The 27869-nt window shown below is 39.4% G+C and overlaps 3 protein-coding genes and 1 long non-coding RNA gene across 5 annotated transcripts; 3 read left to right on the forward strand and 1 right to left on the reverse strand.

Moving 5' to 3' along the window:
• Positions 1–1724: 1724 nt before the first annotated feature.
• Positions 1725–26028, reverse strand: LOC117869301. Of its 2 annotated transcripts, none has more exons than XR_004643803.1 (3): positions 18647–18994; positions 15497–15590; positions 1725–2251 (listed from the first exon to the last, which is right to left on the reverse strand). It is a non-coding gene; the product is annotated as an uncharacterized LOC117869301 (long non-coding RNA). The 2 variants fall into 2 exon arrangements; XR_004643802.1 differs by lacking the exon at positions 18647–18994 and adding an exon at positions 25942–26028 and having other exon boundaries at positions 1726–2251.
• Positions 2678–6719, forward strand: HOXB6 (homeobox B6). Its single transcript, XM_034756024.1, has 2 exons — positions 2678–4566; positions 5797–6719. Exons 1-2 carry the CDS (start codon positions 4155–4157, stop codon positions 6054–6056), a joined length of 672 nt encoding a protein of 223 aa, XP_034611915.1. The 5' UTR covers positions 2678–4154; the 3' UTR covers positions 6057–6719.
• On the forward strand, positions 8787–11290 carry HOXB5 (homeobox B5). Its single transcript, XM_034756020.1, has 2 exons — positions 8787–9450; positions 10185–11290. The coding sequence occupies exons 1-2, from the start codon at positions 8901–8903 to the stop codon at positions 10430–10432; spliced, it is 798 nt and encodes a 265-aa protein (XP_034611911.1). The 5' UTR covers positions 8787–8900; the 3' UTR covers positions 10433–11290.
• HOXB4 (homeobox B4) lies at positions 25478–27300 on the forward strand. The gene is made up of 2 exons (XM_034756021.1): positions 25478–26281; positions 26972–27300. The coding sequence occupies exons 1-2, from the start codon at positions 25858–25860 to the stop codon at positions 27283–27285; spliced, it is 738 nt and encodes a 245-aa protein (XP_034611912.1). The 5' UTR covers positions 25478–25857; the 3' UTR covers positions 27286–27300.
• The last annotated feature ends 569 nt before the right edge of the window (positions 27301–27869 follow it).

Genomic DNA, 27869 nt, shown 5'->3' on the forward strand with positions numbered 1-27869 from the left:
ATAAATAAAAAGTTTCTCCTTTTGACTAATAACAGCCATGATTAACTTGTTCCATTCTGTAACCGCTTACATTCAGTAGTAGCATTCTCCAGGCAACCTACATGCTTCATGCTTTGATTTCTCTTCCACCCGTTTCTGTTCCCCTATTTTTAGTTTCCCTAGCAAGATTTCTTTCCCCTAAACCCTCTCAGGGTTTCCTTTAGCGGAAATAAGGTAATATAGATACATTTTTAGAATCCCAAGGTCCTTCCCGCAACCCCCCTCTCACTTTTTTTTTTGTTAATTATTAGCTGCTCTCTTTAATGGAACAATGGTAGATTATTATTGCTTCTTTTCAAAGATCCCATTAACGAGGTTATTATGCACTGCACGGGAAGTCAGGTAAATTAAACTTAAATTGCTGGAAATTAAGTTTCAAATGGTTATGTGAGGATGGAGAGAGAATTATTTTTTAAACACCTTCAGGGGTCATTGTTTTAAATATGCCAACAATGTAGAGAAAAGAATCCTTGTGCCGCTTTTCTAATAGGAATTTGAGTGAGGATGTATATTACAAGAGCAATCTTCTCTGCTGTTAATAGCGTTATATGTCTAAATACAGTAACAAGGCTTTTCAAATGTTGTCTTAGTGTTAGCTTGACTTTATGGCTGCAATAAGCCCCCTGATTGGGAAGGTCCTTCTCTGTTGTCACTTCAGAAGGCTTGAGAATTCCAGCTCTACACGAAAAAAGCGACCCTTTTTTTTTTATTGGAACCAGCTCCACTTAACTTTCCACAAAGTTCTTAACTAGCTTAGCTTTTACACAAGCAATGCTCTGTTCTGTTTGCATTTCGAAATATCTGTGTGCTGTTTTAATCCCCTCATTTATCTGCCTCTCTCTGCTTTGTGGAGTTGGCATTTGCTAGCAGAAGAGCAAAAATGGAGAAAAAGGCGCAACCGGCACTCTCTAAGCTAGAGAGCTGCGAATATACATGCTGTAAATAAATCCCTTTAATCTTTATTTATACCCTGCCAGTAGAGTTATGTCAATCAGTAGGGAAAGATGGATTCTCAGTGCTAAATGAAACATTTGATACCTCCTTATGTTGTCTCTAGCAACTCCACCGACCAGTGGTTTCTCTTCTTTTTAATAAAACCAAAGACTTCTTAAATAAACCGAGACCCATTTCTGAATGAAAATATGCAAAGAAAATACGGTGGAAGACACAGTGACGACACTGCAAGCTGTAACAGCAACCGTTATGTTTAGGTCTCTGTGTCCCACTCCCCATGCCTGCTCCCCTTTAGAAACCTCCTTAGACCAAATATTTTCCACAAAAACCCGGCATAGATTTATCTTAAAAGTTTAGCAAGCAACTCAGGGTATAGCCCAAGCATCTTTTTAAACAAAATGAAGATACCTTTTGAAAAAGCTATTAAAATGATATGAGAGACCGGCTCGACACTAAACACATAATGCTATCTGTGATCGAATGCATTCTGAATACTCTGCTACAGATGGTAAACATGCCATCCTGCAGGTCTCAGTTTATAGATGATGGACACTTCAAGATCTATGTATTTTTTCCAAAATGGAACAAAAGCTTAATGCATGTTTTATACCAAGTTTTCTTTTATTTTTCTCCCACTAAAAGTCCATACATATTAAGTGAAGCGCTTTCTTCCTTTAGCAGGGCACAGCATATTATTCCAGTCTCAATAACCGTCTAAATAACCAACAATAAGCAATTAGCAAGAGGCGAGTTTCAATTAGTGAATTTTATTTTTTTCTTTCACAATAAAAATAAAAATGACTACAGCCAAAAGGTAGGACGAGTTAGCCTTAGCCACAAGCATGCTAAATAGAGCTGCGTTTCATAGAAATGCTACATCACCATGTGTTGGGGAAACAGTCTTTAAACATACTTCGGGAGGAACATTTTCGCAACTATCATCATTAAAAAGAAGTAAAGAAAACGTTTTCAGCGATTTTACTCACTCATTTAATTATCAGGAATTCATACTTCATAGCCCAGATTCCGCATGCTGTGCAAATCATCCCAGATGTTCCTGGTTTTACTCTGATACACATTTTGCGTAACTTTCTAATCAAATGTCTGTTTGCCTCCTGCAAAGCAACTAACTTCATTGTGTTCAATGGAGGTTTTCTCCCCCCAATAGACAGTCAAGTTTCTCTTTTAATCTCACGTTCCCATGCCAATAAAACAGATCTGCGTAGGTTTGGGTCCACTCCATACACAAAGGAAAACTCTGCAAGAACAAATATAATAGATTTCAGTCAGAAAGGAGGGGAGAAAAACTACTTCCTTTACATGTTATTTCCTTGAATTATACAGATTACGTTCAGTCGAATGCCCATTGCAGTGATGGCATGAAATAATCTTAGCTTTGCTGCTGTAAACATGATGTTTAAAATAAATTAGCTCCTAATAAGATAACAGTTTCGTAAATACTTAACCCCCATCAGGGAAAATAGACATTGGCAATTCTGCAGCGACCATGTAATTATGTGTAATTCTAGACCAGGAGCATACACAAACGTGTATTCATACATATAGGTGTGTACCTTGTGTGGTGTATAAATTTCGTGCATATGATAGATAGATAGTGGGGTGTGTATGGGAATAGATAGATAGATAGATAGATAGATAGATAGATAGATAGATAGTGGGGTGTGTATGGGAATAGATAGATAGATAGATAGATAGATAGATAGATAGATAGATAGATAGATAGATATGAGTTTAGAAATGCACCTTAAACCAATCAATTTTCAATTTTACTGTGGAGGAAGTTTCTGAAGGACATGACACGTTCCCACAGCTAAAATGCATGGCAAAATATTTAAATCCAACCAGATCTTCCGCGTAGAGAAATCTGAAGAGGAGGTGACTAGCCATTGCGAAACACACCTACAGCTAATGAATAAAAGCAGAAACATGAGCCACTAAGCCCAGACCAAACTCATTTCATTTGGTCTTTCGCCCCAGTTGGAAAAAAAATGACTCAGAATTTCGAGTTTATTCCTTAAGAGGTTTCAACTTTTTTTTTTTTTTTAAATAGGTACCTTGTAGTGGGGCCAGACACAAATGGAAAGGGTGATAAAATATGAAAGCAGGATCATCGCTCACCTTATAGGCAATAGACACGCCAAACAACAGCCTTTAAAAAAACTCTTGATCAGTGACAATCAATAAAGACACTTCTTGACCGTAACCGAATGTTGCCTTTAACAGCGAAGGGTCGGACATAGATTTGGTATTAACAACAAAACGCAAGAGGGCACAATTCGGTACATACATCTATATCTCTATAAGTATTTAGTCCGGGATAAAGGTAATACTTCGATTCCCATTCATCTCATAGATTTGTAACTCTTTCACAAAATAAATAGGAAGCATAGAATCTGATGAGGCGGGCGAGTGACACTTTAAAAGGAAGCCTCTTCTCTGTCAATCTATGATAATTAGATAACCATGAGAAATAAGTTACCAACATTGACTTCTCTTCTCCCCCCCCACACACACTTCCCATCCTAAACCCAAGCTAATTAAACAGATGAGATCTATTTATCCCACCCCTCAATGAAAAAAAAAAAAACAAATAAACTAAAAGTTTCTTTTTATGTAAAAAAACAATCATAGCAATATTACCCAAATGGTCTGCAATCAATAACAGGCACCAGGGGTTAAACTTTTCAGAATAAAGAGATTTAACTTTTTTTTTCTCCGTGTGTATGTATATCTCTATATACAGATCTATCTCTCTGTCTCTCTCTGTGTGTTTGGTGTATTTTTTAATTATTGTTTTAAAGACTCCAAACGTTTGGGGATTTATCTTTCGCAGATAATACGTATTTGGTGAAGGGGGTGAGTTTCGTTGTTTAAAAGGGAGGAAAAAGAGGGGCTGGGTGGTTTGTTCTGGGGGTCCCTAGTGCAATGCAAGCCCCTCATGGGTGCTATTTTGTAATCTCAGACTCTTGCTATTGGTCAGTCCATGATCAGATGGTTCTATTTCCTTGTGTCCCTCGCTGGCACCCAGCCATCCCCCTTCAGCTAAAACCCAATCTCCGATATACTACTAATAGCTAAACCACTTGGACTATAAAACACAACAAATCATAAAGCCAGGAAAGGACGGCTGCCTCCTCCCAATGAGTTCTTATTTTGTCAACTCTACCTTCCCGGTGAGCCTGGCTGCTGGGCAGGAGCCCTTCCTGGGACAAATCCCGTTATATGCCTCAGGATATGCGGATCCTTTAAGACACTACCCCGCTACCTATGGAACCACTAGCGTCCAAGATAAGGGTTATCCCTCCTCTTCTTATTACCAGCAAGCTAACGGAGCTTACAGCCGGACCACAGCCTGTGACTATGGGACAGTTGGTTTTTACAGAGAGAAGGACCCTGTCTGTGCCACCTCCAACCTAGATGACCATGTTCAGTTTGCCCCAGATCAGCGGAAGTCAGACTGCGCACAGACCAAAACTGTTTTCGGGGAAAGCGATGACCAGAAGTGCTCTACTCCTGTCTACCCCTGGATGCAGCGGATGAACTCTTGCAACAGTGAGTTACTCTTTTTTAATCTCTCTTTATTTATGTATTTGTTCCCCCCTCCCCGCCCTTCCCCCTTTTCTTCTTTGCAAAAGAAACAGGAAAAGCTTAGTTAAGATCCAACTTCCAGCGGACGAGTCAGGCAAAGCACGAGACTGAAAGTTGTTTCTGACACAACCCCAAACTTTATGGCAGTCTTTTTCCTCTATCGCAGTTCTTTAGCCAGATCCTTTAAAAAACAAAAGTTGGTGCCATACTTAGGCGCGTATCTTCTTTCCTTTTGCACGCTCTGATTCGTATGTCACTCAGTTACAATGATTTATCTATCTCTGTGTCTTCTACACATACAGAGAGATATCTATTCACAAAAAAAGAAGAGGATGACTTCACACACACACACACACACACATACACACACACACACACACACACACCCTTTCTGGAGTTAAATAATGTAAAAGTGTTTAAATATTTGAAAGGAGAGAACTACATTTTTAATGAAACTCAACACATAATGAAAAGTCTGCCTGGGGAGAATTTTTTTCCTCTGTGATGTATAGCTGGTTTAAGTGCTATCTCTTCAATCCACAAAGAAGAAGAAAAAGTCACAGTGCTTCCATGTTTACATTCATTATTTGTTGCCTTTTAAGTTCCAAATTGATGTCCATTAGTGCAGGGACATGAAGCGTTGTATCCCCTTTAATGCACAGAGTTTGTCTAGATCGATACACTTCATTATTGCTTAAATGCCCAGATCTATTACTGCTGCCGGTGGGGAGGAACAATTGAAAGGTGTGGGGGGGGGGGGGACACCATGAGATTTTACATAATGGAATAAGACAGGTCTAGCAATCTCTTCAAAGCACGGTCCTGGAATATCTGGCAAGTTCTGCATTAACCCTTCTGCCTAGGTACCAGTGGAACTTTATTGCCTTTGAGTTAAGCAGCAAGCATTACAGAAACCCAAGACAAATTAGCAACTCTTTCCGAGGCGACCTAGCAAGTCAGGAGGTTTGCTAGAGGGCTGGCTTAGGGGGGGAAAAAGGAGCCCTGGGCACTTTGGCTAGATGATTTTTGGTTGGTAAAAGTATTTAGCGGGGAAGGCAAAGGAAGCAAAAGACGCCACCACCCCTAAACACACACCCTTTATCAGAATGCTAACTGGCCGACTCCCTGATATTATTACTCTTAACTAGAATAAACCTTTGGGTATTTTCTCCCCCTCCTTTCCTTGCCTAACAGGTTCATCTTTCGGGCCAAGTGGCAGGAGAGGCCGGCAAACCTACACCCGCTACCAAACCCTAGAACTGGAGAAGGAGTTCCACTTTAACCGCTACTTGACCAGGCGTCGCCGGATCGAAATCGCACACGCACTTTGCCTGACAGAACGCCAGATCAAAATCTGGTTCCAGAACCGGAGGATGAAATGGAAAAAGGAAAACAAACTGCTCAACTCCACGCAGCTGAGCGCGGAGGAGGAGGAGGAGAAAGCAGCGGAGTGAAAGAAATATTTAAGAGAAAGAGAGAAATATCCCAACAGTCGGAGGAGGTAGAGGGTGGGGGGAAAGGGTTGGAGTGGAAGAGAAAATGCACCCCAAGTGGTGCACGCTTTGTAAAATACCCGAGACGGTTTGAAGGTGGCGAGCCACCAACATAAATTTGCACCGTTGGACTCGTGTTCAGTTAATCTGTCGTGTCAAAACAAAAATCAGGCTTCTAGTTGAGTTTTTTTTCCTTTCTATTCCTCCAAATATAATATAAAATAAAATAATAATAATAATTTGGAACTCTTACCTGTGTTTCTGCCCTTCGTGTCACTGTTAGTAACCCGCTAACTCTTGTATTTAATGGAGGTGCTGCAATATATGTCATTTTTGGTGTTTATTGTCTTAATTTTGTAAAATGTTTCATGCACGATTGACTTATAGATTCCCCCCTCCCCGGCTGTTTATCTTTTGGTAAATTAATCAAACCCTGGGGTCTTTGTAATTAGTTTCTTTTTTTTTTAAAGAGAAAACCTACTGAAGGAACAAGTACTACCTAAAAGGATGCAAAAGCAACAACAAAAAAAATTATATTTTATTAATTTTTGTACGTGTTGTGTTTGTAGTTTGTCTTAGGTATGGCCATGGAATACTCTAATAAAAGTAAAGTATTCGGACTCATCCACACCCCTTTGGTATTATTATCATTATTATTATTCCTGTCTATGAAAATATGCCATTCATGTGGAGCTGAGGGGTTGTTAGCAAAGCGGGCGCTGCTGCTGTCTGTGTGTGACACTGTCTTCTAATCAGCCAGGACAAGCAACACGCAACATACGGAAGTTACAGTTGAGAGATAAATCCGCTTTCCCCCCCTTTTGCCTAATCTTAAATGCAGGACCTTTCACCAACGATATCTCCGAGCTGACATTCTGCTTGAAGATCGCTCTTTTTTATTGTTACAGTCAAAAGAGTTATGAGGAAAAGCTCTCCATATACATAATATATCAAAGAAAGAGGCAAAAAATAGGGTCTCATCTATCTACCAAAGATACATAACGTTTGTCTAGCATCTTTCAAACATCTGGTCCCTTATTTCACTTTCCAAAATCAGGGAGATGTGCATTGTAGCTAGGTTTCAGACTTGCTGGGTTTTTATTGTTTTTTAGTCGAAACTTTTTTTCACTCCAGGACGATGGGAATTATTTAAGCACGGGGGGAAAAACCAAAACCAAAAAACAGTAAGCTAAGCACAGTTAGATTGTTTCATGTATATGTACACACACCCACACACACCTTTCAAATGGCTCTTTTTACAGTGCCATTTGACTCGGAACTGGGCGTATGTCTCTTCTGCGCTAAAGAACTCAGAGGTGCCTGGTAGTTGCAATGAAGTCAACTTTTCTTTGATTTTTTTTTATTAAAAAAATGAACGAAAATAAATGCTTTTCTTCTTGGGAGCAGCAGATTTAAAACAAAAAATTGCTCAGGTCAATGCTAATAAAATGTCTGAAGCTTCAGGAGAGGGAAAAAAATGCCTTTCAAAAGAACTACTCCCTTCCCCCCACCACCCACCCAAAAATACCTATGTACGAATGCATTCCCTCATGTCACAAGCTGTTTTAATGCCAGTCACTTTTAAAATCAATTCATGCAGACGCTCCACAGCTGTAGAACATTTACTATTATTGCCACTCTTTTCATTGCCCGTAATTATTATAATTATATGTCACTTTCAATATGGCGCATAATTTCCAATGAGTTGCAGACAAGCAGTTGAAATTCCTAAACTGCCTTGGAAAAAAAATAGCAGCCTTGAACAAAGCAAAACCCTGGTCAAATTTCAGGTTTTCATGGCTACCTAATATTTCTTGCAGGTTTGCAATGGGTTAGAGGGGAATAGAACAATGCTCTATTTAAAGGGAGTGTGTGTGTGGGGGGGGATATTCATGATCAAGAATATCTTAAAAGCAACATTGTCAACCAGTTTCAACGGCTGATCTCCCTTCCCGTCTCTTTTTTTCCCCCTCCAGAATTACAAGGTGTTACTGTGTATTTGATAATATGATGAGAAGGTGAAGAAAGCCAAACTTTCATTGTGCCAATGAAAATAAATAAATTAAATAAATAAAGCACACAGGTTTTTCTTTCAGCAGGCTCGGTTTTTTCTAAGATATTCAAACACAGAACCTCCAGATGCAAAGGTGACATATTCCCCCTCACCACCAATGTCATTATTATAAAAGAGTGGCAATAATTTAATGAAGATAACAACCCCCATGCAAAGACCACACAACTAAAACAGAATGTTGACAATCATTCGAGCTGGGTCTGATAAGCGTTTTTTTCCCTCCATTTGCAGAATAAAATTAAAACTGAAAGGAGCTTCCCGGGATGAAAATGGGGTAGTTGTGCATTATTATGTTTTTAAAAGTACAAATATATGAAGAGTGCAAATTGCCACTAAATGACTTTTTTAAAAAAATTAAGGGTGGGTAGTCACCCTCCATGCCTGCTAAGTCACCCTGTCCCCAGTAGGTGGCGCAGTCCGCCAACATGGCGCAATCTCTGTCTTCTGATTTTTTTTTTAAGCCTTGCATTGACTTGGGCCTAACGATTCTCAGATCGTCATTATTTGTAACCATAGAGCATGAATTACCTCTTGAGGTCATCAGTGAGAATTTACGACTGGTCAACAAAAGCACGTGATTACCAAACGCCCCCCCACCCCCCATATTTGGCCGCATACATAGCAAAAACGAAGTACAGTGCATTGCTATAATTCATTAATACATCATAAATCGTCAAGCACAGGGTTATAACGACCACGAGCCACAAATCAAGCCCTCCAAAATAACCCAAATGAGCTCTTACTTTGTAAACTCGTTCTCAGGGCGCTATCCAAATGGCCCCGACTATCAGTTGCTAAATTATGGGACCAGCAGTTCTATGAACGGTTCGTACAGAGATTCAAGCACCATGCATTCCAGCTCTTATGGCTACAACTACAATGGGATGGACCTTAGCATCAACCGCTCAACCTCCTCTAGCCACTTTGGGGCTGTGGGAGAAAGCTCCCGCAGCTTCCCTTCGCCCGCTCAGGAGAGCAGGTTTAGGCAAGCGTCTAGCTGTTCCTTGTCCTCTCCCGAGTCCCTTCCCTGCTCCAACAGCGACAACCATGGAGGCAAACCCGCCCCGTCCCCCTCCGACCAGGCTACTTCTGCCAGCACCAACACAAATTTCACAGAAATAGACGAGACCAGCGCGTCTTCGGGAACCGAAGAGGGCACCCAAATAAACAGCAGCAATATTCCCCGGGCACAGGCAGATCCCGTCGCTACATCCACAGCTGCAACAGAAGGGCAGACACCACAGATATTCCCTTGGATGAGGAAGCTTCACATTAGCCATGGTACAGATACTTTTTTATTTTTTTTCCTCCCCCCCTTTTTTCCCCTCCCTTCTTCTTTTTTCTTCCTTCCTTCCCCTGGCTTTATTTGAAGGCGCCTGATAAGTAATCCAGCTATTTATCGCATTGTATTTATTTATCTGCTCGCTGATTTAAAACAGAAAACTGCCTTTGATGCTTGTTTTGGGGGGTGATAGATTTGTAACCCCTGTCGCTAAATCTGAGGTTATTTAATATATATATATATAGAGAGAAGGTCATTTAAAACTGCGGGGTTATTTGCGGATGGGGGAGGGAAGGGGGGGTGAGGAAAAGGAAAGGGAAGAACTGATCATTAAAACAGGCTCTCTATGCACAGATGGGGCTCCCAATCCTTTATTATTATTTTTGGTGTGTGTGTTCTTGACAATCTGCTAATTACAAAATAAAAAACCAAGAGTCGATCCATTGCACCAGGAACAGTGGTGGTTTTGTTTGTTTTTTAAATGACAATATTTAACAGATCCAAACACACACACGTAGCTGGAATTATTAGAGGTTTAGGCTGCGAGGTTAAATTGTGAATATTGAATTGTATATGCCGGAACTGGGGGATGGAGGGAGGGGGATCTACACGTGGGGGAGGGGGTGTTATTTTAAAATAACCGAGTGAACGTTCGTGATTGTCCTGGGAAGATTAATAATTTGCCTTTTTTATAAAAACAAAACCAAACACCAATGTTGTCCATATTATTCAGACATGACTGGACCAGACGGTAAAAGGGCAAGAACCGCCTATACTCGCTACCAGACCCTAGAATTGGAAAAGGAATTTCACTTCAATAGATATCTCACCCGCAGGAGGAGAATAGAAATCGCCCATGCTCTGTGCCTCTCCGAAAGGCAAATTAAAATCTGGTTCCAAAACAGAAGAATGAAGTGGAAGAAAGATAATAAACTGAAAAGCATGAGTGTAGCCTCCGCGGGCAGCGCCTTCCAGCCATAAATTATAGAAAAGGAATATCAAGGAAAGAAAGAAGAGAAGAAAGGGGGGTGGGAGAAACAGCACCATATCTTAGTTTCAGAGTACTGTATAGTAAGGCACCTTTTTTCGGCATGTTGTTGATATTTTAAACAACTCCTATGGTACTGTTATCCCAGGACTGCGCTCCTGTTGTGTTTTTATTTTTGTTTTAATTTTATTTTTTAATTATTATTATTATTTTTTAATTTCCCAGATGCTCCTCCACGCTCTTGATGTTCTAATAAATGTTTGTGCCAGTGCTCTCTTGATGCTTTCTGGAAAGCTAGCATGTTTTATGTGAGCCCTTTAAATGTTATAACTTATTTATAAATTGATAACAGATACGGTGGTTTGTTTGTTTTTATCTGAGTTTACAGCTATGGGGAGGGGGGGGGGAGATTTATTCTCTGCCTAAGCTAAAGTTGGGATTCCTGCACTAAAATAGCAGAAAAAAAATCAAAAAACGGTAAAGAAAAAAATAAAAAGCAAAAAAGCTCTTGTATCTTTTTGTCTTCAAATTGTCGAATCTGTGGTTTAGTTCAAATGTAAGGCCATGCTTTCTAGTTCCCAGGCTAATTCTGAGACGTGTTCTTAGACGTGGGTAAACTTCACTATTAAAAAAATGTATAAAATTGGACCAACCATAAAGTGTTCCAATGTCTGTAAATACTAGAAATATTTCTGATGTGACTAATAGACAGTTGGTAGTGGGCAGAGTGAATGCAGTGTTATGTGTAAAATGGCATCTGTCATGTCTAGCTGCCTGTTAGTATTTTGCCAATACGCTTTTTGTATTTGTTTGTAGCTTTACTTCAAGTCAAATAAACATTTCTCCTATTCACAAAGGCTCCCATTCGTATTTTCTACCCATCGCTTGAGTCTTAACGCTGATAGTTCGCAGTACATTCTGAACACATGGGTGGCATAGAGCTTGTGCTGTGTTAGGAGCATTTGCCAGACGCTACCCACCCTTCGCTCTCCTGCATAGCACTTTGGAAACTCTCAGAAGCCAAAAAATGCAAAGTTCACATAATAGAATCTCATTGCTGAGGAGGAAAGCAAATGCATTCTACAGAGGAAATGCGACCTGTCATAGTTTCCAAACTTTGTTTCGTCAATAGAAAAAAAGAAAAGTCCGAATATCAAATAACACAAGCTGTTTTAAAGTAGCTTAAGTTACAATAACAAGATATAAATGCTTTGCGAAATATATTTATGTGCATTTGAGGAACGGGCCTATATTACTTTTTGAAAAATAAAGAGATCTATCTATCTATCCATGCGCTCGCTGATCTATAAACATCCCTCCACCCCTCACCCTCAATCTCCTGAGCATATTGGTTTTATATCCTACTTTCTGGCTCAACATGTAAATAACAGTTCTGTGACTACTCATACTCACTACAAAGCCTATTTTCGCTGCAAATAACTAACATAATCAAAGGTGGCAAATGTTTCTATTTTGCTATCCAGGATTTCTTATAAGGCACAAGATACTTCAGTTAAAGTCTCTCTGCTGGCAAAATGCGACTGACATATTTACAATATAGTTCAGGTTTTTGTTCGTATTAAGTAAAGTTGGATCTTATAAACTTACCAAACTTAATCTCCCACTGTTTAGGTACTTCTTAAGTGATTTTGAGAAGAATGTGAGGTGGACTGTCAGCTCCAAAACCATTTGCTCGCCTTCCCCTGATATATAGTTCTCTCTATATATATTTTACCAATAGCAAACTATACCAAAAGTAGGTATGACATTTAGATGTCAAATGGATAGGGTTTTATCTAGAAGTTAGATCGTAAAAATCGCCCAGACCTCAGACAGATACCCCTCACTGGCTCTCAAAAGTCACGTGAGGTCCATAAAGTTAGTTTTATGGTTTTGGGGAGTTGACAATGTACAATATATTTCACATTCTCTAGAATGTTAAGTGACACTTTAACTGCTTGGTTTGGCTTGTAAGGGGCAGAAATGGGTGAGCACTTTTCCAGATGAGATAAACCCTTGCAATTGCTGGTATCATGCTTTGCTGGTCCAGTGTTCAGTCCAGAGGACCAATAGTTTGGGCTCCTGAAAGTAAGTCCTTCTGAAATATTATCTGATTAAACTATTTTAAGGGTTATATTGCTAAAGATTGAGCGGGGTGAAGGAGGGGGGTATCTCTCTCTCTCTCTCTCTCTTTCTAAAGCTTTATTTCTCACTTTTAAAAGGTCCAAATTCTTACACTCCCCAGATTTGTTTCATTAGGTCTCAGCAAAGCTCTGAGGCCCATATGCAAGCAACGTAAACTTTGTGGAATGAGGGGAAATAGAATTCCGTAAAGATTAATTACGATTGCATTGCAAACGCCATCCAATCTTTGCCTAGGGGCATATGTACTTCAGACAAACTTTGTTTTATTCTTAGCCATGTCAATAGAGACTCAGTTATTGAAGGTTGCTTTGGTGAGTTTTATACTGATCACAGTCACGAGCAAATATGGGTCAGGCTTTGGCATTTCAAGGTTCCTGCTGTATATTTATATTCTTGGTTTCATTCACACCCTTTAAGAATTTTAATTCTTTTTTTTATCCTGAGTTGCAAGGAACATTTTTAGCCTTTTCCTTGGCCTGGGTATAGACCAAAATATTCGTTCTGGGCGGTTTTTTCTTTCTGTAGACAGTATCCTAATAGTTCCCTGGTTTGTTTGTACAATATGTGGACACTGGATTACTGCCGTTATGTCTTTCTTCAGTTTGCCTTTAAGTGACGACAAAAATAATAAAAATCAAAAAATCAAACATGCTGCTATTTGCATAATGGGGGTGGATTCGATTAACTTTAAACCCTATATATGTCGAGTATATGTATTCCTAAGGTATTGTTTTTGCTTCTATAAAGAATGGACAGTTCTGGGGAAAAAAAACTAATTAAAACAGCTTTTTCTTTGAGAAAATAAGCAAGTTATCAGAGAAGGGCGAAAAAGAGAGATGCACTGAGTATTTACCATGACGGGGACATCAGCTAGCAGTGGTAAAGTCCTGGTGAGGTGTCTATTTTCCTTTCTGTTTATAAGGCTACAGCCCAAAACGCCTGTCACAAAGTCGCGCTCAGGAATCTTAACATGAAACACTCTATCCAACGCATCGAGCCTCGCTAAACTTACATTGAAAAGATTTTTAACTAACGGGTTTCCCCCGTGCCCCCCCCCCCCCCCCATCAGACTGATTTTTTTTTTTACCAGCACAAACAAATCCTCAGAGAAGTGAGGGCTGCTTTTTAATATATTTGTTTTAACTCTAGGTGTTTAAATTTCCATTGGGGAAAAATAATCTGTATCTGCCCACTCACATTTGTAATTCTGTTCCTGTAGCTTTAAAAAGGTTAAAAGAAAATATACTGTGAGGAGAGATTTTTTTTTTCTTGGGTCCCAGAATGTTGCAGCAGCCACTAAACGTTCCATTTCCCCTTTTAAGCAGGATTTTTTTTTTAATGGCAGAGCAACATTTGGTGGACACATGTCCGTCTCTTTCACACAGAGCAAAAGAACGCCACCATCTTGCGCAGTTTGGGGATAGTTTTTCCTTCCTTGGGCTGTTTTTCCTGTCCTAGTCCATGTGTCTGATGTTATCTTTATTGGCACAATTTCAACTTCTAGAGTCTATTTGACCCAATTGACTGACTATCCTAGAACTCGTGACTAATATTCTGATACAAAATAAAAATTCTGGCCAGGGAGACTTGGGGTGATGGGGGGCGGGAGAGTGATAGGTAGTTGAGTCATTTTCATTTTAACATCCTAATCTGATTATCTGACCGAGTCGTATGCTTCTTTATCAGCTCATAATAAAGACATTCGCTGGCTTCTAGACACGTGAATGGAATGGGTCTAAAGTGTGAAGTTTGCAACCAACACACTACAGATTACAGAAATCTTGCCTACACAGCAAGAGAAATATTTACTGAAGGTAAATAGGGTGTAGGTATGATGGGGTGGTACCAAATTACTGACCTGAACATTCTTTAGCCATCTGGTTTGTATTAATGTTAAGAAATAATGTTGACTGATGCAAATTACCACCACCAGGATAGGTGAGTATTGTCATTCACCTACCGTAGTACCGGAATGACAATGTAACTGCAAGGAAATATGTATTTGACAATGACAGTGTAACTGCAGGGGAATATATATATATATTACATTAATCCAAAACTTTTACTCTATCTATCTATCTATCTATCTATCTATCTATCTATCTAAATTTGGATTAATGTCATATTCCCATATCCTGATTCAAAAGGCAAAAAGGTTGCACATTAGGGTTTCAGTATTTGTATATTATCCCAGTCAAACTTTCCTTTAAAATCAGGTCTAATGACCCAAAGCATACAATATATCAACCACCATTTTTAATTACATGGAATATGCAACATGTTAATGGGATGGAAAGAACAATCAAAGACAGATAGGATACATAGAAAGTCCATCTTCACTTAGAAATGCAGACTGAAACCCAGGTCGGTTTATTCTTTCTGCATAATCTTCTACCTCACTACACTGATATTAAGGAGTTTATTTAACACAGTTTAAAGCAGAATGGAAACAATGCTTGTATGATTTCCATTTTTATCCCAGTCAGTCTTTGCTACAGTACCAGATAACCTCATTTATTTCAGGAATCTCAACCTTTTACAAAATTTTGTAGTAGGTATGGAACTGGGCCTTATTACATCACCTAAGCATGTTTTAGAAATTATATTCCTGCCATATTAAAATCCTGTCCCCTTCTTATGCACTTTAAAAACTCCTGCTTTCTACCTATATTGCTTTCTCTGTCTCTTACAGGCTGGGTTTATTTGTGTTGTTCTAGTCTCTCCAGCTTCCTGTGTGGCTAATGTGTACAACTGGCTACCACTTTAAAGCAAGGAAGGATTCACAGGCTCAAAATCTTTCTCTCCCCACTCCCCACCACCCCGCCCCTACGTCCTTTAAAAAAAAAAACACCTCCCTTTGCTGGTGAACTGAGGAAGTATAAGAAGAGGAAACAGGAAAACAGAACTCTGACCGTTCAGATAGGCGAGGGTTCCCATTGCATTTTTCATCCTTTCCCTCCCTTTAATGGTAGACATCAGACAGTGGAACAATTAGTTCTTCAGCAGCTGTAGAAGATAGAATACATATGAGATATTTTACTACTAGGTGTGTGTGTGTGTGTGTGTGTGTGTTTCTCATGGAAATGACAATTGATTTGAAAATAAAACAGCCCATTTATTTATTTTTAAACTTCCCTTGAGGTTCTTTCTATTCCTTTTTACAGACCTACCACAGCTGCATTTATATATGAGGAATATATACATGTAAAGAATCTGGTTTAAAAAATATATATATGGAAGGTAGTATGCTTATCAGGAAATAAATATTTGTCTGTTTGACCAACAACATACAGGATCAGACCCAAAGCCCACTGATTCAGTGAATCCGGTTGGGCCTATAAGAAGCCCATTAATTTACCAAATCCACTGGAAATGCTATGACTAATAAAAATAGGCATATGGGTATATTTTTTTTTATGGACAGCTTTAGAATTTCTTTCCACTCATGAAGGATCTCAATGGAGTTGGGTAAACAAAGTAAAAGTGTTTCCTGCTCTTGAAATAAAAATATTCCTCATATATGGCAGATTAGTGGAGGATCTAGCGCATGATAATATATCTATACCAGTGTCCATCTTCTGAGATGGCAATGTTGAACATCTATATTAATTAACATAGCCATTCCCCTCATACACACCCTCTCAAAAGTGACTTTTTGAACATATAGTGAATGTTCGGAATTCTATGCTTCTACATCCTCTGTATAAACAACATCGACAGCAGTCAGACAACCCTTATCTCAGAAAGTATCTGCTCTATCCACTCAGCAAATCAATCAGCTATATAAAAGAGACATGTCAAAGAAAAAATAGACAGTAAAGTGAAAATTCAATATTAAAATAACCTTCTGGCTTTGGTAAAGCAATACGTGGAAGACCCTGGTAGAAACAACCCTCATTAGATGTATAGACAGATATAGCAATAGAAACCGTTCAAACAAAAGGCAATTCAGTATCACTGTGTCCTTTCCAGACTACCTAGACGATCATGGCATAGAAGGCTGGATTGTTTTAAAAAAAAAATAATAACAACCAAGCAAATTCTAAACTAAACGTTTTGTATGGCTTTTTAGCGTTTTCCTGTAGGCGTTTTTTATTTGGATGTAAAACGGAAGCAATAGAGATGAAATAATTTTATTTCACCCTTGTTTCAAAAACAAACAAACTTAGAAACCAAACCAAACTTCCCCAAGGTAACCTAGTTACCGATGTGTATGAGGTCTTATTTTATTCAACAAAAAGTGATTAAAATCTGTTAAAGGATTTAATTAAGAGAATGAAATGAAAAGGAAGGGGGCACAAATGGGTTGGGGGGGAAAAAAAGCAAAGCTATTCTAAACGATTAAATCGCCATTTTAACAGTATAATGGGGTTTGCATACTGAAAAGAGAAATCAGAGCTCATATCTCATCAATAATTCATAGGAACCCGGGATCATTGCGAGGTCAGCAGACTAGTCAGAGCGGCTTCCATCGAGGAGCGCTAAGACACCCTATCAAAATACAATCGTTATATCTCACACGTACACGGGGGTCTGCAGGTCACAGTTTTAAGAACAACCTAAACTGCTTTTTTTTTTTTTTTTTTTGGAAAGAAAAAAAGCCCGACAACAACTCACGAATCAAATGGATTGGTTGTTCGAATACCAAAAAGGTTTGGGGGGAAAAAAAGCCATCACATTGGAGATGGTCATATTGCTCCAAGCTAGCGAGAACAACAATAACAAACGGGACAAATACTTTTTTTTTTTTTTTGCAAGCCAAACGGGGCATTTTGCAAATTCTCCCTTTATTTATTAAAAAAAAAAGGGGTTGGAATAATATTGTTTCTATTTATCTGGGCAAAGATAATCTGGAGGGGAGAGGAATGAGTAGCTGTAATTCACTGATTTTTTTAAACTGATTAGCTATTTGTTTGTAATAGTCTTGTGAGTCATCCTCACCTACACAAAAATACCCTATATCTGAGGGTTTCACATCACTGTTTCACAGAAGCCAACTCCCTTTCCTACAAGCACTCTCCAGAAAACGCAACAATAGAATTGCAGTTTCAGACAAATTTCTCATGTCTTCCCACCATTTTAAAAAATACAATTATTATTGTTGTTATTATTATTATTATTATTCGTTAGAACTGAAAGGAGCTAAGTTACCTAATTATTTAAAATTCACGTGATAAAAGATCGTTCCGCAATTAGGAAACCCAAGAATTGTTGAAGTGATTTATTTCGGCTTGTATCTTCCTCTGGGGTCTCTGTCAACTCATGGATTTAATGTAAGACTAAAACTTTCTCTAAGAATACTGAACGTTCTGAATATTTATATCGAATATCTGAGTCACCCTCTATCATCTTTTCTCCCATCGTGGTAAATAAATGGCAGTTTAAAGGGGGCATGGAAAACTTAGCTCTAGAGGTGTCTACCCTTTGCAGTTTCCCCATGTTCCTTTACCCTAACTAGCTTTAAAAAGAAACTGTTTTGACAGGAAGCGTTGAAAGAGTAAGACTGTCTGAGTTTTCTTTTCTCTCTTCCTCTCTTTTGATGAATGTCTTTTTAACATATACAGATATACATACATATATTAGCCCTTTGTGTCAAAACAAATTACAGCATTTTTTAAAAAAAAAGGGAAGATGTAATTAGCTTAGTGGCAAATTAATTTAAAAAAATCTTTAATTATTTGGAAGATTTAAAACAGTATAAATCGGAGGGAAACTGATTTGGGGAGAAAATTTGGTGAAATCTTTGAGCCTGTAACGTCCCCAAGCAACCAGCAGAGCTCGCTTCAGACCAAGTTCACAGTCATGACAGGGTCTCTGAGTTGCTCGCTAAAGTAGCTAGAGCTTGGTTTTTGGTCTCTGTCGGTTCTTTTTGTGCCACAGCAGATTCCGCCCCCCCCCCCATTCCCGCCCCAAGACCTCCCCACACAAACTTATCTCTCAGACCTCCAGTCCCCCACAGATAACCAAAAGCTCCTCTAATCACCCAGTCCTCCAGCGCGGGGGGGGAAAAATTAGAACAGGCTAATTAGTGCAGTCAACAACTCACCTAGTCAACAACTCACCTATTTGACATCCCATTAGGCAAATAAAACAGAAATAATTCAAAATGAGATGAATCCAGATGTGGTTTAAGGGACTTTTTTTTTCTCTTGTTCTTCTAAACACACAGAGATAAAAGAAAAGTGTAAAGGGGGGGGGGGAAATCCGACAGCCTATGAACCTGATGACTTGATGTAGAGAAACACATCTAATGTTTGCAAAGCCTGGACATTTTGTCCCCCCCTTGACAAAGAAGGAACCCAGAAATGTTAAGAGGGTTTTAAAAAATAGGGAAATCTGTACAGCTTTACTTTCTGAAGACGTAGAAGGTGACTATGGTCTTTGGGGGGCTTGTTAATACAGCATTATAGCGCAAGGGGTCAAAAAGTTGAGGGTCAAAAGTTTACGCTGTGCGTGACTCAGTCTTCTGTATAGCCTGATAGACTGGATGTCAGTGTTTAAAAAAAAAAAAAAAGGGTAGTGGTTTGGCGAAGGGGGTGGGGTGGAGAGAGGAAAGATCCTTTTCTTATGGGCAGAGATGAGAGAAAATGATAGCGAGGTAAGAGAGAGACGGGTAACAAGCTGCCAACCTAGAGAGAGAGAAACAGGCAGTGGGGGCTGGCAATTCAAAATGAGACGCCGGTAGAAAATAAGGTGGATGAATTAGGTTGGGTCTCCAGTGAGGAAATGTGTAGTGACTTCTAAATACTTTGCTAAAAAAAGATAACCTTTGAAACACCATATAGAATCCAATTAAAAGAATACAAGGGCAAAATACATTTATTAAATCCAATTACATGGAAGTCCCTATAGGATATTAACATGAGCTGTTATGCATATATACATATATATGACTTTAGAATGAATATTCTTTTATATATATATGAGCTGTTATGCATATATGTGTGTGTGTGTGTGACTTTAGAATGAATATTCTTATATATATATATAAACTTTCATTCTATAGTCACGTATGTATTACATGTAAACAAATATATAAAGAATGTTCATTTTACAGGCGTTTTCATCATTTTAACCTCCAGACTGAATGTTCTAACACTTGGAATATATACTAATGAAAATACTATTTAAAAAAGATCTAAAGGACAAAATAAACATTATTTATAGTGTATACAATAAGCGATGGTGTTTACACCTCAACTGTATATAATCCACAATGCCGCCTGCTATACACAATAAATAGGGTGATGGTTAACAAAATATTAAATGCACATGAAGGCTTTTTGAAAAAGTATCCATTATGCCCTTTGGTCCAGTTTAACTATCTCATTTTGCCCTTCCCTATTCTTTCCTTCGGAATTTGAATTAAATGTGTTATATTTATTGCTAGAAATGTGAATCCATTCTGGCCAGTTGCAACAGTTTAATGAACTGATATAATAAATATTTCCCTTGGCATTTCACAGTTATTTCAACATACACTGCTTTGCATCCCCAAACTTCAAATATTATTTTTATCGAGGCTGGGGGTGCAGAAAGCTACTTTTCAATAGAGTCTAAAGCAAATATTTGAAGCTATGCCGACTCTTAAAAAAAATCGCAAATTTGCTTTTGTTCTCCCTTTTAAATATCTGCAGTGACTAAATACTTATAACACGCATCATTTTTCTTGGAAAAAGAGAGGGAGAGAGAATGTTAGAATCCTGGGAAAGGCATCCTGGATAACCCATTTGCTTTGCCGATTTGAGTATGTTCATACAGTGGGTGAAATTCGAGAGAATGTGAAGCGTTTTGTTTCGCGTGATAAGGCTGGGGGTTAATTAATTACCACGAATTTGCTTGGTATTTATAAAATATCACTATACAAGAGCTACCGTTTAGTGCTAACTTGGGCCATCCATCTTTTCGCTCTTGTAATTACTATACTTATCTCTATAGAACAGTCATTTCAACTCCAGGTTTATATAACAGGTAATAGATAACAACTGTCATTTGTTGTCGGGATATTAACACAAGCAGGTATAATTTCGAGGCCATCCTAATAATAATAACACCGTTTAACTTTCAGTTTAGGAATGCAAATCTCTACGGTTCTCTGGAAGATTCACTTGAAGTAACAAGTTTTAAAAAAAAAACCAAACCAAACCAAACAAAAACCGAGGAGACGAAATGAACATATTATTTGCAAGGATATTTCTAGTTTATCTACCTTGTTTTCCCCCGTTCCTCTGTGTCTGAGTGCGTGGATTTGTATATAACATAAAAGCGGTCGAAATAAAATTAAAGAATGAGATTTCTTCAAAAACAATAGATTAAAGGTGCTTCTAATCCCAATTTACTTTTCAAATTACTTGTTCTATCACCGGAACAAGCACGATGCTACAGTGTGTGTGGTTGTGTGTGTGTGTATATATATATTAACGATAGATAGATAGATAGATAGATAGATAGATAGATAGATAGATAGATAGATAGATAGATAGATAGATAGATAGATCGATCTGTAAACTCCGTGCAGGCGGCTTTAAAAAAATATGTAGCCTATATGACTCAGATATCCTAGAGATTATTAACCTTTATCCCCTTAGTAATGCATACTACACCTATCATTTGGGTATTTAAAGGATGGGGGGGGGGAATGTTGCAGTTCCTTCTTTCAAGTACAGATCTTTGTAAATTTTTGTAAAGCGTTTAAAATATAGTGATACGCACAGTCGCTCAGAAAACAGACGATTCAAACCTTCTATGAATCGTTTGCTTAGAGAGGAAAAACTGGGGTGACCTGTTTTCCATCTAAACTTACATTCACCCGATTTTTTTATTATTAATTTTTAACTGTGATCTAGATCAAGTTGACTCTTATTAAAAGTCCCATCCTAGAGAATCATCTCAGGCTTCGTGTTATGTAGAGGAAGTCCCTGCTTATTACGAGACACCAAAACGTTGATGCTTTCGATTGCAAAGAAAGCAGGACTGGCAGTCATAATTATTGGATGACTAGGACTCCTTCAAAAAAAATCTTCAAAGGGAAATTTACAAACAAAATGATGTGCACTAAGCTCACTTGGAATTTCAAGCAATCGAGGAAAGGTCTGAATAAAATTCTTTGCCCTGCCATTTTTCTCCAAAGTAATGACCTGGGTAAAATTCAATATGACCGAGAGAACTATGCAAGCGTATTATAGACCAGTGGGAGCGGCCCCCGGAGTGGGGTGAAACTCAGGTCAGAGCGTCTAACAAATATTAAAATGTTCAAGGGACTCGGGACACGCCTAGCTGTTTAACAAAGACTGACAAAGTATGAGATTAATACGAAAACTTGCGGGTTTCCAAACCCAAAATACTCAGAAGGGCCTATCGCTTGCTCCCTGCCAGTAGCAGTTTTTTGTTTGTCTTTAAAGACAATAGTGGTGTATGCTGGGGGGAGGAAGGGGGGCGAAAGAGGGGTTCTTATCGAGAAATAATCCCTCTTCAGGGGGAAGATAGCAGAGAGGAACTCGGCTCTTGGGTTGGGGGTTCTTTTATTTGTTTGTTTTGTGCCCGGAAAGCTTTACGAACTTTTGTGGGAGCTTCCTCGAGCGCCATAGGAGATTGTTTTGAGCTGGGGACTGGGGGGAGGGGGGGCTTTTATTTTTTTAAAGGTATGTATTGTTGCTTTTTTTTTTGGCGTTGCACCTAGAGAGAGCGGGAATGGGCAGGAAAAGGGGTCGCTTTCAGAGGTCATGCACTCAACCTGTAGAACAGAAAGGTAAGAAAAGCGTCTGATGCAATCAGGGGGACAAGTGGTGTGGGGGTGGGGGGAGGAGAGATCGGATACAATTCTGGATGTCTTCTTGATCATTTTTTTTTCAAGGTAGGAGGCTATGGATAGGAGTGGGTCAGAAAAGGGGCTGCTTAGGCAGGGAATTAAGGGTGCATTTGGGGGGATTTTGCCTTGGCAGGTGTCTCATCACTTCAGCGATCCTCTCCTCTTAAGCTCCTTCTCTCGGAGCCTTTTTTATAGTCTTAATGGTTCCTCCCGCCTGCTTTCCTTTTATTGTATAATATAAATAAACAGCGAGACGGCAGGCCGACCCTGCTAACAGTCGAAAGGGAGAGAGGTAGGTTTGGATGGCGGCTAAGCGGCTTCCCCCCTTTGAAATGGAGAGAGAACATTAGCTAGATCTATCTTTCTAAACTTCCGAAACGTTAGACGTTTTTATGAGCGGAATAGAAAGTGTGAAAAAAGTGCAGGCGTGTGTGTGTGTGTGTGTGTGTGTGTGTGTGTGTGTGTTGGGGCTGGGGGGAGTACAGGGCAGTATCGTTTTCTTTTTAATTCGGGATCTGAAGCTGTTATGTGAGACTTCTGGAGGAAAAAAAAAGATTTCTGGCAAACACTAGGGGTGCTGGTGCTGCTAAAACCCCTTTGTCATTGCAAAGGAAAATTAAAACGGGATGTTTTGGGGAGGGGGCTATAAGGGAGGGGGTATCAAACCAGAATAGGCCCTACCTAGCTGTTTATGTTTAAGGTATAGGATTTACCGGTGTTGGTTAGGGTATTGCAGCTGTGGGGAAATTAACAAAAGGACGCAGAGGCAGATGGAATCAAAATACAAAAGTGTAGTCGGAGTGGACTTTTTTGCTAGAATTGGTTTATTATAGTTTCAGTCTTTACTTTGTTCTAGCATATTTTATTTGAATTCTTATTTAATTATAGCACACTGAATAGAAGGCGGTCTATTTCCGAGTCACTGTCTGTTCCCCGGTACACTTGAGGGGTTTGGGGGCTTTTGTGCAGACTTGGGACCTCCTTGTCCTGTGTGAAAGGCATTATAAAGCAACCCCCGAGGTCTGCTTGGTGTGCAAGAAACTTTTTGTGAGTGTTAGACGCTTGGGAGCCTGCAAAGGGTAGATTTTACCAGTTCTCGTTGAGAAGTGCTCTCAATTGTCTTACCTTGGCGATAGATATTGCGAGCGATACAGTCGACTCACCTTTAAGCAGCCGGAAAATCTTAACGCATGATGTGTCCCAAACAAGCGGTGTTCATTCATTCTCTGCCTTACAAGGTTTTTTTTTTAAGCAGTGCTATTTGAAATATATTTCGATTTGAGGGGAGGGGGAAAACAGTATTTCCAGCCAATGAAGGGGGAAATGTAGCATCTTTATGGCATCGTCTGTGACTGGGTGCTGTTAAAATATGATTAAATCGGAGATATTCAAACAAAAACGTGTGTTGCTCCCTTCTGATTTTTTTTGGTGGGGTTGGGGTGGAGGAGCGTGTTATACTTTTAATCTCTGGAGCTACTGGGATTTTAAACGAAGTCTCAAAATGATGCTATTCTCATTCGTTCCGAATGAAGGTTCATTAGCTAGACAGTATGAATATTTTATTACTTTCGGAAATGAAACTCCTTTGATCTTTTTCTCGGGTTATAAAAAGAATTGCCTGTCATAAAAAAAAAAAAAAGATCGTCCCATCTGCCTTTATATTCTGTATTTATTTTCATCTGTTTCTCTTTCCCCACCCCCACCCCGTAATTTACTTTTATAACAAAAAAACTTTGGATGACCTTCAGAAACTCAAAAAAAAAAATTCTGAAATGTTTGTCTCTGTGGATCAGTGGATGATATTGAAACGACCACATTTGGAGTGAAAATTAACGATTACATTTAAATTTGAAATGAATGATAATTTGGGACTCTACTTATGCTTTTAGATATAGTCGAGGATTATTTTTTGGAACATAATGCTAAACTAATGTTCAGTGTATCAATGAATAGGTAGGAACGTACTGTATTACTTTTATAGCCGAACCATTACTCGCTCTGTATTTCGAATGGGTGAATTTCATTATTTGTTTTTCCTCTGGAAAGTGGAAATTTTAACCATATTTATTCATAGATGAATTCTTTTAGTAGCAAAGCTCTTGTATGAAAAATAATAATACTAATAATAAATTAAATCGAAGAGAATTATTACAGTTAAGTGAAGTTAGAAGATTTCTGACCAAGAAAGATGCATCTGTCTTCTATATGTACCCTGTAGATCCGAATTTGTGTAAAGGAAATTGTGTCACAAATTCGTATCTAGGGGAATATGTAGTTGACACAAACACTACAGTCATTCTCCCTGAAGAAAAAAATAAATAAATAAAAGGATGAAAAGAAGCCTTGGCCAGAAGATCGTTTTTATAACCGAAAAGACATATTTGGGTATTTACCTAAACTCCCAACTCTAGTACTCCTGTGGTAAACTTCATCACCTTGTTCTAATAAACATCTGAGCTGCAATGGGTGTCAGAAGTATTACGTCACTGAATGCAGGAGGGAAAACGCTGGTGCTTTAAACTGTATAATTGCTTAAATTACACTAGGTATAAATAATCCAGCCAAACGCTGCCCTGTTTCCTGATTTTTATGAAGGGATTATTAGGTGCTTCGATTTTAAACACCCGTCCAAATGTTGCTTTTTTAATCATGTTTATTACAATGGGGGAGAAGGGAACAGCACTGAGACTAGTTAATTTTATCTTTAATTGTCCATAAAGCCCTTTATTTCGTGTTCAGAGGAAGGGCTGTCCCTTCCACCCATGGCTGGAAAATGGTCAATCGAATACCGAAGCTAAATGTGATTTAGGAGCCTCGGTACCCCGAATTAGCTGATGAATTTTCTATCGATCCAAAACAAGCCCTATTTATCTCTGCCAGTATCTCAGCGCAGAGTCGCTACTCAAACCGCTTCATATCACCTACATTAAGAACGAAATTTAAACACCAGCCAGAGGAATCTCAATGTATCATCTTCCAGGGCATTCATTTTGATCCGGAGCGGACTTCCCTCCCTCCCCCTCAAATTACTGAAAATAATCTCCCCCCCCCCCTGTAACACACAACTAAGCCAAGACACACCTACTGAAGGGAGTGGGGATTTGTTATCACGAGGGGTTAAGTGGTGACATTAGGGGTTTAGAACTCGAGATGCTAATCTGGGTAAGTAGCATTGTGCAGGAGCACGAAATTTCACCCTGGCTGAAAATATGTAAATATTGGTGGTTTAAAAAAAAAAATCCTACAGGAGTAAGAATGCCCCTGTGTGAGGATATTTCCTTATCCGGGAATCGCAGGGAACCTCGCCATTGGCCGCCGGTGTCACATGGATTCCTAACTTTGTTCACTTGACAGTCTGTAGGAGGGTTTTACGAAACAGGAAAACGAGTAGGGGGGGATAGGAATAAATTTTAGTATTTTTTGTGTGTGTGTGTGTGTGTGTGTGTGTGCAAATCAAAGAAATTAATGGCCATGAGTTCGTTTTTGATCAACTCCAACTATGTGGATCCCAAGTTCCCACCCTGCGAAGAATATTCTCAGAATGATTACCTTCCCAATCACTCTCCGGGATATTACAGCAGCCAGAGGCGAGAGACCACTTTCCAACATGAGGCGATGTACCAGCCACGGTCAGCCTGCAACGAGCCGCCCTACCCAGCTTGTCAGGGCTCCGGCCACCAGCCAGCGGTGCTCTCCCCCAGGGATCATGTTCATCCTTCTGCCGGACTTCAGAGCCACCTCTCCGAGCCAAATCACCACTGTGAGTCGGTCACCCCCAGCCCTCCTCCGCCCTCCTGTAGCCAAAACTCTATGAACCAAAGCCCATCTAATTCTTCTTGCAAAGAGCCAGTAGTTTATCCCTGGATGAAAAAAGTCCATGTAAGCACGGGTAAGTGAACTAAAGTGGCTTTTGCTTTATACTCACTAGCACCTCAAAGTCTTGTGGAAAGCCTATTGCACCAGTTGTAAAATAACCATTCGTGGAGATTTACGATCGCCTGTTTGCAGAGCAGTATAATTACATCCTCCATAAATTTTTATGGCTCTACTTGGCCAAGTGCCTTTGAAGTCTCTGTTACCATCCTCCTCCAATTTCTTGCAGGCTACTTTTTTATGGCTGTTGAATCTTCATAAGTTACGTTTTATGTTTTTGTAATTTGTATTTAAGTGGTGGGTTGAGTAAACTTTTACTATTTTTCCTCTCACTTTTTTTTGACGTGTTATTGAAAAGAGAGGGTGTATGAATGGGGGAGAGGGGATTTTATGGATTTTAAGGAGCATAGAGGGTGTGTATATATAAACTATAATTGCACCACCTATGTTATCAAGGAGAGTATGTTGTAAAATATGTCTAGGGAAGTTTAAAACACATCTAGACATGGATGTACGTCATGCAATCAGGCTGGAGTGAGGGGGTTGGAGATGGGTTAAGTGTATATTTCTGGAAGATCGGGGTGCATCTTTCTGCTTCGAGTAGTCTCCCAGCAAAACAGTGTGTGACGCTTAACAAAATTTAAAGGGGCAGCTCAGTAATTCTTTTTTTCTCTTCTCCCCCACTCCCTCCTTTGTGTTTGTTCAGTAAACCCCAGTTGCACAGGAGGGGAACCGAAGCGCTCCCGGACAGCTTATACCAGGCAGCAAGTCTTGGAACTGGAGAAAGAATTCCACTATAATCGCTATCTCACGCGGAGGCGCAGAGTAGAAATTGCCCATTCTCTTTGCCTGTCCGAGCGCCAGATCAAAATATGGTTCCAGAACAGGAGGATGAAATGGAAAAAAGATAATAAATTACCAAATACCAAGATCAGGTCTAATTCTTCCAACGCTTCTGCAAGCCTGCAGATACAAGGAGGGTCTCAGAACCGAGCCAATGTACCAGCCACCGGCCTATAATTGTTTCGTGTGTGTGTGTGTGTGTGTGTGTATGTGTGTATGTGTGTGTGTGTAGGAGACACATGATAATTTTTTTATGTTCCCAGGGGCGTAACGGGGGCATACTCTTTATTTATAAAGGAGGGAAACTCAGCTACAAAACAAACAAACAAACAACAGAGATGTGCTTTTGTGCTCTCTCCCATTAAAAGAAGGCTGTAGATAGTAGTTTTCAAATTTGGCTAAGATGAATCCTTGTTTCATCTTTAATCACGCCAAACTCTGCCCCATTTGTCATGTTTACTCTCCCGTACAAAGGATGGACCTTATGCTTGCGATTACCTCGACAACCAGTGTTCACTTTAATAAATGAGGCACAGTTTCTTCGAGAGAAACTGAATTTTCTTTTCTTTTCTTTTGCTTCCTACCAGCCACAAAGCGAAAGTTTCTATTCAGATCCCCAAGGGCACAGCAGTTCTGGCAACTGTAACACAGCCCTATAGACCAAAAACAAACAAACAACAACGACCCCTACTCCATGCGGTATGAGGAACGGGGGGCCAGAATAGATGTTGAGTATTGTAATGATCAGGGTCATACAGATG

The sequence above is a fragment of the Trachemys scripta genome, chromosome 23 (assembly GCF_013100865.1).
Source record: "Trachemys scripta elegans isolate TJP31775 chromosome 23, CAS_Tse_1.0, whole genome shotgun sequence".
NCBI lineage: Eukaryota > Metazoa > Chordata > Testudines > Emydidae > Trachemys > Trachemys scripta.